At 31.6% G+C, this 17,665-nt stretch overlaps 1 protein-coding gene across 2 annotated transcripts in view; it reads left to right on the top strand.

The window, feature by feature from the left end:
* Positions 1-17,665, top strand: part of LOC139528259 (serine/threonine-protein kinase unc-51-like) — a 41,050-nt gene that overhangs the window by 11,730 nt on the left and 11,655 nt on the right. For both annotated transcript variants that reach the window (XM_071324147.1, XM_071324149.1), the window contains exons 5-20: positions 169-205; positions 853-903; positions 2,479-2,601; positions 3,412-3,485; positions 4,065-4,225; positions 6,574-6,656; positions 10,044-10,100; positions 10,936-11,060; positions 11,748-11,898; positions 12,311-12,591; positions 13,100-13,172; positions 13,549-13,668; positions 14,406-14,600; positions 15,043-15,171; positions 16,828-17,069; positions 17,488-17,613. In XM_071324147.1, the coding sequence (XP_071180248.1) occupies positions 169-205; positions 853-903; positions 2,479-2,601; positions 3,412-3,485; positions 4,065-4,225; positions 6,574-6,656; positions 10,044-10,100; positions 10,936-11,060; positions 11,748-11,898; positions 12,311-12,591; positions 13,100-13,172; positions 13,549-13,668; positions 14,406-14,600; positions 15,043-15,171; positions 16,828-17,069; positions 17,488-17,613 (2,028 nt within the window). The remainder of the gene's footprint in view (positions 1-168; positions 206-852; positions 904-2,478; positions 2,602-3,411; positions 3,486-4,064; positions 4,226-6,573; positions 6,657-10,043; positions 10,101-10,935; positions 11,061-11,747; positions 11,899-12,310; positions 12,592-13,099; positions 13,173-13,548; positions 13,669-14,405; positions 14,601-15,042; positions 15,172-16,827; positions 17,070-17,487; positions 17,614-17,665) is intronic.

Genomic DNA, 17,665 nt, shown 5'->3' with positions numbered 1-17,665 from the left:
TATTGAATTTTTAAATTGCAAAATTTGAAAGAGCAAAAAGTGAAGAAACAAAACTTCATATTCAAGAGATGATTTATGAAAGAGTTAAAAACACAATTTATGAAAATGACCTAAGCTTCAATAAAGTAATGTATATATACTGTATATATATCTTTTTATTATTTACAGTATTGCAATGGTGGAGATTTGGCAGATTATCTTCAAGGTATAATATTGTTAAATAAACGCATCTATGAGTTTCTATAGTAACACTTTCCTTAGTGAATGAACTTATTTCCCGACATAACTACCATACAGAATATTGATTCCTGTCGATTTTTATTAAGTTATCTTATTGCAAATATGAATACATGCAAAGTTCTATAAATAACAGTGCATTATCACATTGATAAATAGACCTGATAATTTGGTATTTGGCTTGTCTTACAAATATAAATGTTCTAGTAATATTGTACTGGAAACACACATAACAAGGTAATCAATGATTGGTAGTTATGACTTTAAAAATAGATGTGTTTAGACAAAAATACCTTAGAATACCAAAACAACTTGGTTTAAAGGATGTATACAAAAATTGTCTCTTTTGATTTAGCTAATCGTGATAATAGCAGCATTATTTTGGTAGGGAAGGTTCACTCACTTGACCAAATCAATGAAAAACAACAACATTTTGTTAGAAATATGATAGTTTGACATGATTGATGCAAGGTCTACTTTACATAAGAGAATATATCTATAATATTTTATAGTTACATACATGTACCATTATGATTTAAAAACAAACACACCATCAAATTGAAGCTTAAGGTTCTTTTAACTGTATTTTCATTTAAATAATATTTTTGATTTCAGTCAAAGGAACCTTGAGTGAAGAGACCATTGCTGCTTTCCTCAGACAAATAGGTTTGTTGTAACATATTTACATGTTTGATTATTGCATATTCATAGTTCTTATAAGGATGTTGAAAATTTGCATAAAGAGTTAAGATACTGAAAATTTGCATGAGGACGTTGAAAGAAACATAAGGATGTTAATAAAGTTGTAATTCTTTGGATGTATTGTTCCTTATTCTTGTGATTAAATAATTTCATTGGGGCTGGGTCATTATGGAGGCAATACACCTTATCACTATCTAGTCCAATCCGGTAAAAACAGTCATTTATACAACTTCCTGTTTGGGACAGGCCGCTGAAAATAGAGGTCATCAGTAGTGAGCTGAGGGAGGAAAAACTTTAGAAAGTGATCATCAAGAAACTTTGAAAGAATATGATCCACTTCTTCGAAATTAAAAATATTTTATTTGAAGTATTTACGGTAGTTTAAACAGGTCTCATTAAAAAGTATCATGCATGGTGAATTGTTTAAACAGGGTCCCAGATAGCTTCAACTGGATGAAAAAGTTGTGTAATTTTAGAACTTATCCGGAATGGAATAAATAGGGATTAGGTGTATTGATATAACATTCACTTTTTTCTGCTTTTCTTGTTTATTGGTTTAAGTTATATCAATGGATATTTTTATTATTTTATTGTAAAATCTTCTCTAGTAAATTTTTGCAAAAACAGTAAACTCTTTAATTCAGTTGACTTAGATTTTGGATAAGTGGAAATTATCCTGAGTTTTCTTTTATTGATATATGTATTTCCTAGATGAGTCCAAATTGAATAAGTCAAATTTACAGTTGCCTCAATTCAATACACCTGTTTTTAAATTATCTGCCATTCACCACTATATTGATTTAGTTCATTCTTTTTACCTGCGAGTTTAAGCTGACATCATGTCTGATTACTATCATGACTAATTAAGGATACGTTTTATAGATTATGAAAAATTAAATCACAAGTTCAATAATCATTTTACTGTTATAATACATAGGGGGTTTGATTTTGCTTTAATGTGGTATCTAACTTTACAGCGAGATAAATCTGTAAAAATAAGCTAAACATTTTTATCACGTTGTATTGTTAAGTAAATATTAAGCTTCTCAATGATCAAAATTAGTGTTTGTCAAACTGCTATATATATAACCCATAAAAATTTTCTGAAAAGATGGTTGGTTCAAATTTTTTGAAATTTTTCTATTTTTGTCAAAGAGTCAAAGTAAACATTTTGTCAAAATTTTATGAAAATTAAAGGAGCCAAATTAATAGTAGTCAAGGTGTTGGGTACCACCTTAAATGAGGATTAAGTGATCAAGAAAAAAGAACTCATCCATTTCTTTCATCTTTTGTGTTCTCTTTCAAAAAAAGATTAATATAAAAGCCAATGAAAAGTATTTTAAATTTTCTTGGATCTCAGAAAATATTAGCTGCTGTTTTAGAAGGTTGAAATCACAATGACTAATCTTAGATTTTTGCCAATTCTGTTGAATATACAATAATAAATGAATTAACAGTAACTTTGGACCCAAAATTTTCACCAAAGCACAAGCAATAATCGTTTTAAATAAAATTGAATTTTGATTTCAATATTTTTAGCTGCTGCCATGAAAGCTTTGAATGCCAAGGGGATAGTGCACAGAGATCTGAAACCACAGAACATATTGTTGTGTCACAGTGGTAAACCTAACCCACAGGCTTCAGAGATGAGACTCAAAATAGGTAGGTAGTGTTTGTATAATGTTGGAAAGGATATATGTTTGTTACATAGCTTAAAATAAAAGTCTTTTAATAGTATTTTATTTCTTAGAATTAATGCATCTGGTCAATGGTTTACTAATTAGTTTTCAGACAGGAATATATTAAATGGACATACAATCAAAGCACCTACAGTTTAAAAATCCTTTCAGGGAAGGCACTGCAATATATATAAGATTATACTTTTCCCCCTTAAAAATGAAATAAATCAGTTTGCAGATTTTTTTCGGTTCTTTAACAATCAATTACAACACAAGTCATACATACATGAGATGAAAAAAACTAGATGTGGGTTAAACATCAGTGAAACAAAACAAAAACACTAAATAGTCTTCAATGATAGGTAAGTCACAATGTTTTCTATTTCAACTATCATCCAGTAGAATATAAAATAGAAAGCTGTGGTGAAGTGATTAGCGTATCAGACTAATAACACAAAAGTTTCTGGTTTGATACCCATGCCGGGGAGAAAATTTCAGGGAGTTGAATCTAGGCTCTCCCTTGACACATTTGTCTTGAGAAATGATGATAGGCTGGCGGAAAGGGACGATAAATGGCTGACCCGTATTAAGAGAGAGCCATATCTCTTGCACATTAGATTTTCGAAAAAAGGCAGGCTAATGTCGCTACAAGGCAACACCTGCACCCACAAAGTGGAAAAGGATTAATATAAATTGCAATAACTTGTTTCCAAATCCACTATAAATAGATATGTTTAAACTACCGGTAACTATTATCCATGTCATATAATAAAGATCCATATCTTCTTTTCAGCTGACTTTGGATTTGCAAGATTTCTTAATGATGGTGTGATGGCTGCAACATTATGTGGTTCTCCTATGTATATGGTAAATATTATTAAACATTATGTTGTTCTATATGGTAAATATCATCAAACATTATGTGGTTCTTCTATGTATATGGTAAATATCATTAAACATTATGTGGTTCTCCTATGTATATGGTAAATATTATCAAATATTATGTGGTTCTCCTATGTATATGGTAAATATTATCAAACATTATGTTGTTCTATATGGTAAATATCATCAAACATTATGTGGTTCTCCTATGTATATGGTAAATATCATTAAATATTATGTGGTTCTCCTATGTATATGGTAAATATCAAACATTATGTGGTTCTCCTATGTATATATGGTAAATATTATTAAACATTATGTGGTTCTCCTATGTATATATGGTAAATATTATCAAATACAGCTCAACACAATAATACTGTTTAGTTTGTACATGTATACCTGTGAGAAATGGAAAATTTGACCTCAGTAGAAAATCTAGATAGTTTTAATCTTCTTAAATTATGATTTTATAATTGGTAAGATTTAGTATTGAGTCGGTAAGTTATAATAGAAGGACATAACTTTTCATTGATGAGTTATATTTGTTTTATTTATATTTTACAGGCCCCAGAAGTGATAATGTCCCTACAGTATGATGCTAAAGCAGATCTATGGAGCATAGGAACAATTGTATTCCAGTGTCTGAAAGGCAAAGCTCCATTCCAGGCTCAGACACCCCAACAACTTAAACATTTCTACGAAAAACATGCCGAACTTAAACCTAAGTAAGTTATAGCTGACTATGAGGTATAGGCTTTGCTCATTGTTGAAGGTTACCTATAGTTGTTAATTTCTGTGTCATTTGGTCTCTTGTGGAGAGTTGTCACATTGGCATTCATGCCACATCTTCTTTCTATTTTTTTTTTTATTTTTAAAGAAAATGCAACCACAATCAATATATTATTAGCTCACCTGGCCTAAAAGGCCATGTGAGCTTTTCTCATCACTTGGCGTCCGTCGTTGTCGTCGACGTCGTCGTTGTCGTCTGTCGTCGTTAACAATTTTTCAAACATCTTCTCCTCTGAAACTACTGAATGGATTTGAATGAAACTTAGCATGATTGTTCCTTAGATTATCCTGCACAAAGTGTGTGCTTCGATTTTTGATCCGTCAAAAAACATGGCCGCCGTTACTTAAAATAGAACATAGGGGTCAAATGCAGTTTTTGGCTTATATCTCAAAAACAAAAGCATTTGGAGCAAATCTGACATGGGATAAAAATGTTCATTAGGTCAAGATTTATCAGCCCTGAAATTTTCAGATGAATCAAACAAACCATTGTTGGGTTGCTGCCACTTAATTGGTAATTTTAAGGACATTTTGCAGTTTTTGGTCATTATCTTGAATATTATTATAGATAAAGATAAACTGTAAACAGCAAAAATGATCAGCAAAGTAAGATCTACAAATCAGTTAATATGACCAAAATGTCAATTGACCCCTTAAGGGGTTATTGTCCTTTAATGACAATTTTTCACAATTTGTTCATCACATTTGCTAACTTTAAAAAATCTTCTCCTCTGAAACTACTGAATGGATTTGGATGAAACTTAGCATGATTGTTCCTTAGATTATCCTGCACAAAGTGTGTGCTTCGATTTTTGATCCGTCAAAAAACATGGCCGCCGTTACTTAAAATAGAACATAGGGGTCAAATGCAGTTTTTGGCTTATATCTCAAAAACGAAAGCATTTAGAGCAAATCTGATGTGTTGTATAAATGTTCATTAGGTCAAGATCTATCAGCCCTGAAATTTTCAGATGAATCAAACAAACCATTGTTGGGTTGCTGCCACTTAATTGGTAATTTTAAGGAAATTTTGCAGTTTTTGGTCATTATTTTGAATATTATTATAGATAAAGATAAACTGTAAACAGCAAAAATGATCAGCAAAGTAAGATCTACAAATAAGTTAATATAACCAAAATTGTCAATTGACCCCTTAAGGGGTTATTGTCCTTTAATGACAATTTTTCACAATTTGTTCATCATATTTGCTAACTTTAAAAAATCTTCTCCTCTAAAACTACTAAACCAAATTCAACCAAACTTCAACTGAATGATCAGTAGGGTGTATAAAATAAAGTTTGTGCTTTATTTTTTATTTCGTCAAAAAACATGGCCGTCATGGCTAAAAATAGAACACAGGGTAAAATGCAGTTTTTGGCTTATATCTCAAAAACTCCAGCATTTAGAGCAAATAAAACAAGAAGTTAAAGTATTTATTAGGTCAAGGTCTACCTGTCCTGAAATTTTCAGCCGAATTGGGTAACTGGTTTTTCAGGTATAATGCCCCTGAATTGATGATTTTAAAGAAATTTTGCAGTTTTTGGTTATTATCTTGAATATTATTATAGATCCAGATAAACTGTTGATAGCAAAAATGTTAAGCAAAGTAAGATCTACAAATAAGTCAATTTGACCAAAATTGTCAATTGACCCCTTAAGGAGTTATTGCCCTTTAAAGACTTTTTTCACAATTTGTTCATCATGTTGACTTACTTTAAAAAATCTTCTCCTTTGAAACTGCTGTATCAATTTCAGCCAAACTTAGGCTAAATGAGTTTCAGAGTATCTAGTATAAATTTTATATTTCATTTCCTTGTATGTCAGAAACATAGCTCCTATGGCTAAAATAGAACATAGGAGAAAATGATTTTTTTTTGCTTTTGAAGAAAATAGGACGATTCAAAGAACATTTAAATAAATTGAAAAGCCAAAATAATCATTGATGAGAGATTTAACCAAAAAAATTAAGGTGAGCGATTCAGGCTCTTGAGAGCCTCTTGTTCTAAGTGCCTCCCACACCCCATGCTTTTAAATCTAGAAACACCCTTATTGTAAATCAAGGTATTTCACTGACATTTTTTCATCTTTAGCCATTTCTAGAATATTTTGTAATTATCTAGCATAGTTCATTTATCATATAAGAGATATCAAACTTTCTAATTTTTGCAACAATTTATTTTCACTATATTTTTACTTTCACTAATTATATACCTAAAAGACAGGTAACCCTTTTACCATGCTTACACAACAAAGTTTACTATTATTTTTTTTTAATCTATTTCAGTATCCCTAAGGATACCTCACCAGAACTCAGAGATCTGTTGTTGAAGATGTTGAAACGTAATGCTAAGGACAGGATTGAGTTTGGTATGATTATTACAAATTGTACTGTCACTGCATGTATATAGTTAAATCTTTTAATTTTTGGAAAGTTTGCTATAGCTTGCTATTGCTACTTTCCTTAGCCGTCGGCCTCAAACTTCCGGTTGACAGATTATCGCAATATAGTCTGCTCCGAGATAGTGTAGTACTAGTGTTTGAGTTCTGATACTTGGAAGATTCTTTTAAAATTTTGTTTACTACTGTTTTGACCGAAAAGATTAAAGCTTGAATAAAAAAGAAATGAATGTTCACCGACGATTCAGATTAATTTAACTTCATTTTAAAAATGAGTATCTCAAACACTACTTCGCGGATCTGCCATGCGCTGAAGAGAAAATCACAAGAAATCTACGCGAGATTGCGTTTTCTTTCATTCATGAATATTTCATGAATAAACATTTTCCCGCTCTACTTTTACCTGTTTACTATATGTACCTACGTAAACGTGGTAAAATCCCGAGAGTATCGAAAGAATCGGGAATGACTGATTAAAATGCGAGAACAAGTTGACATTTTGACCAAGCCGTCGGATAATTGAAAAGTGATAAGTGATATAAACAAAACATAGGTGAAGAATATAAAATACTCGAGAATTAAAATTAAATTATACATGTCTAACGTCTCACGCCAAGGACGAGTAAAGGTAAATATCGGATTGGATAAAAAAAAATAAAAAATGCATTGTTTTTGTCTAAACATCGATCGGAAGATTTTGATGCCAAAAATCATTTGAAAACTGAATTCCGTTATTTAAATACTAATTGTTTCACATTCCAACATGTCCAATGTGGATATAAGTACCTTTACTCGTTCAGCATGCTCAAGTGGATCAAACTGACAGCAGAAAAAAACATTGACCCAACGTCAGTTCTTCTTCAGTCTTCTTCCAATAATTTACATCGTACCACTGGTGTAACCGTGCATGTATTATTGTAAATTCGTATTAAAAGCAACCGAGTCAGCATCTACTTCTTCGAATATTATAGTTCAGGGTATCAAGACAAGTTTTGTAAAAATGATTAATGATGTGTACCCTTTGGCTAAAATGGCTGCATTTTCACCTCAAAATTTAGATAGATTACAGACAAACCTGTGCATCTGGAAAAGTTTTAAGGCATACCATGCCCTATATAAATAGATTTCAATTGCTTTGTCATCCAAACACAGAGGCAATGATTTACCGTAATATATCAAATGAATGGCTTAAAACAAAAATTCTCAAATGTTATTTACTCATAAGACAATGCTTAATTTCACAACAGCAACTAAAATGTGTTACAGGTTAAAAGCACCTCTATGAATCTAGTGTATATAATTTTTTTATTCCTGTGGTCATACTGCTGTTGTTATGCTCCAACCGTATTAAGTTTTATCCTTGTTCTGCTGTAAGTATGTACGACCTTCCCTTACTTGTACGTACATGTACCCCCATACATCCCAAAATTCGTTTCTGTTCTCTTAATTTAGTTTGCCTGAACCAAATTGTATGAAACTTATACGCAATGCGTATAACCACAATTCACAAGTCAAGTTTGAATTTTAGTTGCGTCACTTTTACCATTCTAGAGTTTTATGCTACTTTACAAATAGGCCGGAAAGTTTCTGGAAATTTTAGTTTCTGAACTCTAACTTTAGTTTGTCTTAACCAAATGCTATGAATCTTATACACACTGCATGCTCATTACCACAAACACTGATCAAGTTTGAATTTTGGTGGCGATAGTTATACCATTTTAGAGTTATGCCCCTTTACATATGTAAAAAAATTGCTGAATATTTTCGTTTCAGTTATCTAACTTTAGTTCGCTCAACCAAATGTTATAAAACTTATACATTGTAATACTTTTAACAATAAAACAAAGATCAAGTTTGAATTTTGGTGGAGTAATTTTTACTGCTCTAGGGTTGTGCCTCGTTACAAATGGAACCAGATGCTCCGCTGGGCACATCTTTATATGACCACAGAGGTCGAAACCCTGAACAGTTGGGTCAAGTATGGACACAACATTCAAGCTTGATATAGCTCTGAATTTGGATTGCGATCAAATGTTTGACATAATATATAGGTTTCTGACACAAAACAAATGTCAAGATCTTACAAATCTATTGCGCAAAACTGTGTAATTAGAATGTATACACAATGCTTATTACACAATAACTCAGATCAAGTACACATTTTGGTAGCGTCACATTTACAGTTCTTGAGTTGTGACTCTTTATAACATTAATGCTAGCGGGGGCATCATTTGTGTCCAATGGAACGTTCCCTACTTTTGATGAAAGCCTTTAATATAAATTCACTTTCATTACAGTTGTATTGATTTAAGTTACTGTAACTGTCTTATTTATAAAAAAAAAGGATGCAGTATTTTTTGCAAAGAACCAATGCTATCCAAAAGAGTTCAAAGGAGGAAAATGTATTAATAACTATAGGCCACCATATGGTTATCAATAATGAGAAATATTTGTACCATATACATGTAGAAAGCTATAAAAGGCCCCGATAGGAAACATGTGAAGCAATTCAAACAAAAAAACTTACATGTTAATTTACTAAAAACAAATATGAAGGATCTAAACCAATAGAAAAATACTAATTCACAGGCCCTTGATGTTGACATGGCATGGGTACTTTTTTTTTTTTTTAAGAAATTATCAGAGATTTCTGTATATTTCGATATTTTAGATCTACAGTTTTAGGTTGCAATAGAAAATATCAAAACTTTTTATGACAAACATGAAAAAAGTGATTTTTGATAATTACTGACAAGACAATGGTTTAGTTTAAAACATCCAAGCTGTGATGAAATACATTTTTGAAATAATACACGTCTATAACTTTTTTGGAATAATACACAGCTACAGTTGCAAACTTTCCAGAGGTGCTATCCAGCACTTTGATTTTCATACTCTATGATACAGCTATCCATAAACACAAAAAATCCACAAGACACATAGCGGTTAACTTAGTCTCTTAAACAAAAGACCAGTATCTCTCCAACATGTCAAGATGTAAACTAAAGTTTTTCTTGAGGTATTCACACTTTCACAACCAATTAGATTGATTGCACCTGGCCCTTTGGCTTATAATAAATGATTTTAATGACTCGTAACTTTATTGTGAGGATTTTGTAATATAAAATTGCATTATTTTATGATTTGTATAAACTGGGTTACATTGTGTGCATCTGTGTAAATTTATATATATCTTCTATTGGATTTATTGATTGGAGATTGCCTTATGCTAAAGCAGCCCATTTCCAATGGAATGAAAATACTTTCTTTTAATGGCTTTTAATAGAAGTGTATGCTTATTGTAGGAGATGAGTAAAATGTATTTATGTGGTATTAACATATTTTTTGTCTTTTCAGAGGATTTTTTTATTCATCCCTTTTTGAAACCACCCTCTCCGTCGCCTTCATCTGCCTGTAAGTAATATTTTTTTTATCATTTTATAAATATGTTTGTCCCAATTTGGCAATTGAAGAAATTTTAAAAGTAAGGTCACTAAAATAAATGGACAAAAACAAAAGATGAACATGTGTGTAGACCTTCTAAAGTTTAATAGGATACAGGAGATTCACTGAAGCTGTGTGTAATACTGTTTTATTCAAAAAAGCTATGTTTCTGATTATTGGCTTCTAATAAATTATAGTTTAAGACTATGAGTAATATGATTCATGATATAAAAGGATACAAAAGAAAAAAAGTTAAAGTAGTATTTTTATGCCTCATTTATGGGCATTATGTTTTCTGGTCTGTGCATCTGTTCGTCTGCCGTACCGTTTGTCCCTCAATGCGTTCGTCTGTCTGTCCCGTTCAGGTTAAAACTTTTAGTCGAGTTAGTTTTTGATGAAATTGAAGTCCAATCAGCTTGAAACTTAGTAAACATGTTCCCTATGATATGGTCTTTCTTATCTTAATGCCAAATTAGGGATTGTCCCCCATTTTTGCGTTCCACTGAACATATAAAATGAAAGTGTGGATGGGGCATCTGTGTACTATGGACACATTCTTGTTGTTATTGCATTATCGTTATGGATGAGATTTTATTTGTTGATATATTTGTCATCATATTTTATATAAAGCAAAAACAATCGTAAATTATCCATTACAGCAAAAAATATTGTTATCTATCAGTATCATCAAAAACTATTGTAATTTATCAATATCATAAAAAATACAGAAATGTGTTTCTGGATAATATATACATTACTGCAAAAAATATCACAATTTACATCCTTTGTAATTTATCCATTACAGCATCCCCTGTACCAGTTCCTGGTAGAAGTAGTCAAGGTTGTTCCTCAGAAAGTCCCACACCTCCACGCTGTGTGTCAGCTTCACCACTTTCTGGAAAAGTGCAATATTCTCCACCACCTTTTAAAGTAAGTCAGTGATTGTAAAATACACAGTCTATTGATGCGGTCAAAATGTATCATAAGTTTAAGTTTACCTAAGCTTAATTTGGCTATTCTATTAGAGGTCAGATACTATTAATACATCGTTAGCTTTCAAATTTTTCTAATGAAGGTAAATCCAGAAAAGTGCTTAGGACACACACCAAACTATTATTCTAATCTTGAATTTTAGCTTAAAAATTCTGTTATATTTTATGATGGTTTTTCTTTTACAAATTGTTACTTGGATGGAGAGTTGTCTCATTGGGACTTGTACCACATCTTCTTATATCTAGAAGAGCTTTCAATGAATATTTATGAAGTGCTTACCAAAAATAAGTTAATCGTTTTTTTTTTGTCTTTTTACAAATTTGTTATATAAGATAAAGAACTGTCATAGAAATATTTGTTTCAAGTGGTGTATTGATTTAAAAGTGATTTTAATTTACATGGCAGCAGTTTAAGACAGTTTCACCAGTTTTGATCTTTTAAAGTTTGTTTTATATCAACAAAAAGGCTGGTTGAAAACAAAATCATAGTCAGTAACTATATTGTTTACATTAAACAGTGCAATAAGATGTTTTGTTTCCTTCAACCTTCTGACCTGGATATTTGGGTCAAGCAAAACAGCTGTTGTAAGCCATCCAATCATCATTAGCTATTTGTTTATTACAGCCCCCAATTGCCAAACCAGAAGATTTAGAACCTATGCAGACCTCTCAGGAACCAAATGGATTTGAGAAAATAGAAAAAGAAAACAGATGTGATAGTCCTGCTGGAGACGACTTTGTACTGGTACCAGGGGGATTGCAGGGAGATAACTCAGGTAAAATGTTAGAATAATAATGTTGTACTAGTACCTGGTGGATTGCAGGGAGATAACTCAGGTAAATATTTACAATGATAATTTTGTACTGGTACCTGGTGGATTACAGGGAGATAACTCCGGTAAAAATTTATAATTATTTTTTACTGGTACTAGGGAGATACAGGAAATAACTGCGGTAAAATTTTATGATTATAAACTATTCATGTAGTTGATATTTGTTAAATTAAACATGTATTAGTGCACTTCCTAACATCAGTTACTGTATTTTAATTCTATAAATAAAACAACAGAGGTTCAATCTGTTTACACTGTAAAATAATTATTAGTACTTAGTAAAAATGTAAAATGTAAAAGTTATGACTGAATGTTTTCTGAAACTGTTCTAAATGCAGATATTATTTGATTTCAGATAACAGTGATAGAAGTTCAGGAGAAGGACTTAAAAACACTCCTTCACCATCTCACAGAGCTACAATTAGTCCAAAGTCCAAAACAGTCAAATTCTTAAAGACTGAAGAACAGACTAGTCCAAATAGACCCTCTAGCTTACCAATGCATGTAGGCCAGGGAGGATCTTCAGAGCCTATACCTGTGCCTACACAGGTTAATGCCTACAAAAGAATTAAGTCTGGCGGGTCCTTCAGTAGTCCACCTAAAGACATGGATATATCACCATCCAGCTCAGCTAAGGTTAGTTTGTATTAACAATTTTATTTATAAAGTTTATAATTTTAAAAAGCTAAATGTTTAGAATAAGTAAAAGCTTTAGAATTGATATCTATTTCAATTAAAATTGATTGTAGGAAAGCCAAGCATTTTAAAATCTTGGTAAATATATTAAACAGTTCTAATAAGACTGCATCAGATGCATATTTGAAAAAAAAAGTTCTTCAGTGCTGATCATGGCCAAAATAATGTACATCTAAAATCTAATACAGACTAAGAGCTGATATAGCTCAAGTGTCATATTTCATACAATCCTTGGTAAAAAAAGCCTGTTACAAGGTTAAGCCGAAATATTACTTTTGAGTCAAACTCTTTACTTTTACCCTTCTAACAATGATTTGTTTGGAGAATATATTTAAGAAAGCATTAGAATATATTATTTTTAAAGATATTTTTTATCGTTTTCGAAGTTCTCTATTTTGATTTTGATGAGTTGAATTGACTGTAAAATACTTGACCTTGTTTCCTACAGGATATGGATAGAAAGAGCTCTTTATCTAAAGCATCTTGTGCTGTAGATGTTGGATCTATGTCTCCTCCTGCAGGTATACTTATTTATTAAAATTTTAAAAATTGAATGTTCAAAGAATTATTATGTCAAGCAGCACTTGCAATCAGGAACTTATTCATATGTTTCCACTTTCATGAAAGACATTATACTCTTTGCCAAAATTTCACAGTTCATCCAAAAGCATTGTTCAAAGCTTTAAATTCGTCCTGAACATATATGAAATATTTGCCACTGGAAGTTAAGCAACCAACAGTCAAATGATGAATACATCATAAAATTTAATTGACTTTATTATGGCCCTAACAAATACAGACTTGAAAAAGTCTAGAAGCTGTTTTCAATGGTTTAATTTCAACAATTGCTGCCATGTACATATATGATGATACCTTATTTGTATTATTTGTTTACAGTGAAATTTTCTATTGGAACACCTCCAAGCTATGCTGGATATATAAGGAAGAACAGCATAGGGACATCCCCTGGTACCAATAACAATGTGTCCCCCTCCAACTCACCTCACAGAAGAAATAGTAAGTATTATTTAAAGATATGATATGTCTTAAAGGGATATTAGGGATGTTTCCTACTGAATAAAAAAGAAAATACAATATTTTACTGGAATATATAGGACCCAGGAAAGGCACTCAGCTTTTAGTGGGGGAATATGTTTAAGTGTATGTGCAATACATAAATTTGCCTCTATGGATGGTTATATTTTGAAAGTGTTATCACTGAGTACTATATATATTTAAATGAAACAGCCCTAATGGAAATGAGGAAAATAAAAGATTTATTTGATACTTGTCTGCTTGTTTTTGAGATTATATATAAATGTTATAGTAGAAAAAGCAAATAAAAAAACCTGTATTACTGAACAGCAAACATCCACGAGCTCCTGCTAGAGTTTCATACCATCAGCACACCAAACATTTTTTTTAATAATTTTTTTCACTTAATATCACCAACCTCTTATCCAATTTCATTTTCTATTTTTAAATCTTACAAATTATCTAAATGCTAATTTAGTTCATTTTGTGTAAGTGTGGTTTAATATATTACAACTAACAGATATAAAATGGATTGTTTAATGTTACAACCAAATAGAAAACATTTTCATAGCACTAAAAAAAGAGAAGAAATATCCACTAACAAACAATTTTTTAATCAATCTATAAAAATTGGTAACAAGAAGAAATAAAAGAATCAACAGTTTGAGTTTCATTGTGACCATTTTTCATTCACTTCACACCCATTCCTTTTCCTATAGGCTGCACCTCTCCTATGAATCATGGATTAGGGTCACTCCCTACTATAATGGGATCACCCACCAAGTTTGGAGGAAAGTTTATCGGTAGTCCTAGTCCAGATGATATGGGTACAGAGCCAGTTAATGCTGCATTTGGTCATTCAAGAACTAAAACATTACCAGATAATATGGCTACTATTCCATTTTCAAGTGAAGGTTTGTTTGCATGCAATGATTTCATTATATAGTATGAGTGTTAAGCTATTAAAAAGTTTTATGAATACAGGAGGGAAATAATATTTAAGTTTTATGAATACAGGAGGGAAATAATATTTAAGTTTCATGAATACAGGAGGGAAATAATATTTAAGTTTTATGAATACAGGAGGGAAATAATATTTAAGTTTTATGAATACAGAGGGAAATAATATTTAAGTTTTATGAATACATGAGGGAAAGAATATTTAAGTTTTATGAATGCAAAAGAGAAATAATATTGACAGGTTTCAGGGCTTGGCCCCCTTTTCGATTTAAAAGATAATGCTAAAATACAAAGTTTCTTCAAGATTTTGAGATAGATTTATATGAATATATTTACAAATAATTAGCATGATGCCCAAAAAAATATCTAACTATGTTAAAATCAATTTACTTTTAGTAAACCGTGTCAAGAAAAATCTATGGCAACAGAGGTCTAAGACTGAAACTAATATTGCAGAAAACTTAAGTGGAGGCAGTAGTTTCCTGGCAGAACAGCTGAGAAGAGCTGTTATAAATAGTCAACAAGGTATAGATAGTTACATGATATCCAGTGTGAATTCTTTAACCTATTATGATACCTTCCAATAATCATGATAAGGAATTACATATGTTTTTCTATTGATCTGTCTTTTGAACTTTTTAGGAGAATGTAAATATCACACTATAGCAGTATATATGCCTGATAAATATCTCTTCTTGGATTGTTCATCCCCCTGGGATTCCAATTTTTATAGGATCGCAAAAATGTTTTGGGATCGAATAATGGTATGATGTTGTCGTCTGCGTCGTCGTGCAGAGCACCTGGTTGTTAGTTTTGTGGGTACAGGTGTACCACAAATTCAGTTGTTAAAACTAAAGAATTACAACCTTTCTAAAGGCTTGTATTCAAAGATTGGCAAAACCACAAAATCTCCACGAAATGCATTTTTTGTTGAGCCTGCAACTTTTGCTGCAGAAAGCTCGACATAGGCATAGTGATCCGGTGGCGGCGGCGTTAGCTAACTTCTGAAAAGTTTTATATTTTAGAAGGTGGAAGACCTGAATGCTTCATTCTTTGTATATAGATGCCTCATGTTATGAACTTTCCGTCAGTCACATGTCCAATGTCCTTGACCTCATTTTCATGGTTCAGTGACTACTTGAAAAAAAGTTAAGATTTTTTGTAATGTTAAACTCTCTCTTATCATAAATAATAGGATAACTATATTTGGTATGTGCGTACCTTGCAAGGTCCTCATGCCCATCAATTAGTTTTCACTTGACCTTGACCTCATTTCATGGATTAGTGAACAAGGTTTAGTTTTGGTGGTCAAGTCCATATCTCAGATACTATAAGCAATATGTCTAGTATATTCAGTGTATGGAAGGACTGTAAGGTGTACATATCCAACTGGCAGGTGTCATCTGACCTTGACCTGATTTCCATGGTTCAGTGGTTATAGTTAATATTTTGTGTTTTGGGCTGTTTTTATTATACTATATGCAGTAGGTTTACAATATTTGGTGTATGGAATGATTGTTAGGTGTACATGTCTAGCTGACAGTGACATCTGACCTTGACCCCATTTTCATGGTTCAGTGGTCAAAGTTCAGTTTTTGAGTTTTGGTCTATATTTCTAATACTATATGCAATAGGTTAACTATATTTGGTGTATGAAATATTTTATGATCTATATGTCAGTAGGGCAGGTTTCATTTGACCTTGACCTCATTTTCAGGGTTCATTGCTAAGTGTTAAGTATTTGTAAAGAATTTGTAAAGAACTTGTATGGAAGAATTGTTAGCTGTTCATGTCTGCCTGGCATGGTTCATCTGACCTTGACCCCATTTTCATGGTTCATTGTTCAATGTTTATAGTACTATAGTTTTCTTGGTTAATGTTGAGTTTATGTGACAGTTGTAATAAAGCTTTATATTTAGGACTATCAACATAATATCAATGATTACTTGAGAAGGTGAGACATTTCAGCGTGTGCACTCTTGTTCCTCTATACATGAAAATTAATGAATCCACAGTATTTAAACCTAGAATTATTCTTCAAAATTAAATGTTTTGGTTTGTTTTCCAGCATTTAGTGTCAGAGCTTAAAATGTGAAAATTTATTTTGAAATATTTTGTTGTACATTTGTACATATATATGTTATAATTGTTTTACTAGACATAATTTACTTATTAATTCAGGTTCTAACCCAGGGGCAGTAATGCAGTATGGCAGTTTAGGTAGTTTAGGCAGCAGTAGAGAGAGATTGTCTTCTCCAATAAAGGAACGATGTGGGTCATATGACTCGGACCGGTCAGGGCTCTACCTACAGAAAGTGGCTAACTCTCCATCACCACCCATGCTTTTTGCTCAGTCTCCACCTAACATGCAAGGACCTGTGGCATTTATAGCCCCAGGTCTCAATGAAGAAACTCTTATGGACGTAAGTTGTAGAAAAGAAATTGTGGTGTTGGGAATAATCTTTCAGAATATTAGAATGCTTTTCAACTTCAAACTTTTAATAACCTTTTAAACATTTTCTATTTGAGCGTTGATAACAAGACATTGAAGAAAAATGACAATTTATGTATATAGAAAAATTACAAAATTTACCAGATTCAATGTTTATTGAAAGACTTTGTACTACTTTACAAAACTTTAAAACTGTTACTGTTTGTGATAAATTTTCAGTTTATAACTTTAATTTATTGATCAGTAATAATCACAAGTGCCATTGAATATATATAATCAATAAACTGTTCACAGGTTAAGCCCTAAAGTTATATTTAACAAGGAAAAATATCTTAATTATTTCATAGCATCTTATGTCATATGACTGTAATTTAATTATTCCATTACAGGATAACCACAATGAGACAATGGGAAAACTAAGTTTTGTAAATGACTTAGTATCATGTGTGATGGAGCTAGCTCAATCCAGAGGTGGACCATTGCACTCACTGGCAGAATCTGTTAGTTTACATCAGGTATTGTAATTACAAAATATTATTGATTACTTTCCTAATAAACATATGGATG

The sequence above is a fragment of the Mytilus edulis genome, chromosome 6, assembly GCF_963676685.1.
Source record: "Mytilus edulis chromosome 6, xbMytEdul2.2, whole genome shotgun sequence".
In the NCBI taxonomy this organism is placed as follows: domain Eukaryota; kingdom Metazoa; phylum Mollusca; class Bivalvia; order Mytilida; family Mytilidae; genus Mytilus; species Mytilus edulis.
The sequence above is the reverse complement of the archived record's forward strand: the minus strand, read 5'-3'. Positions and strand labels throughout refer to the sequence as shown.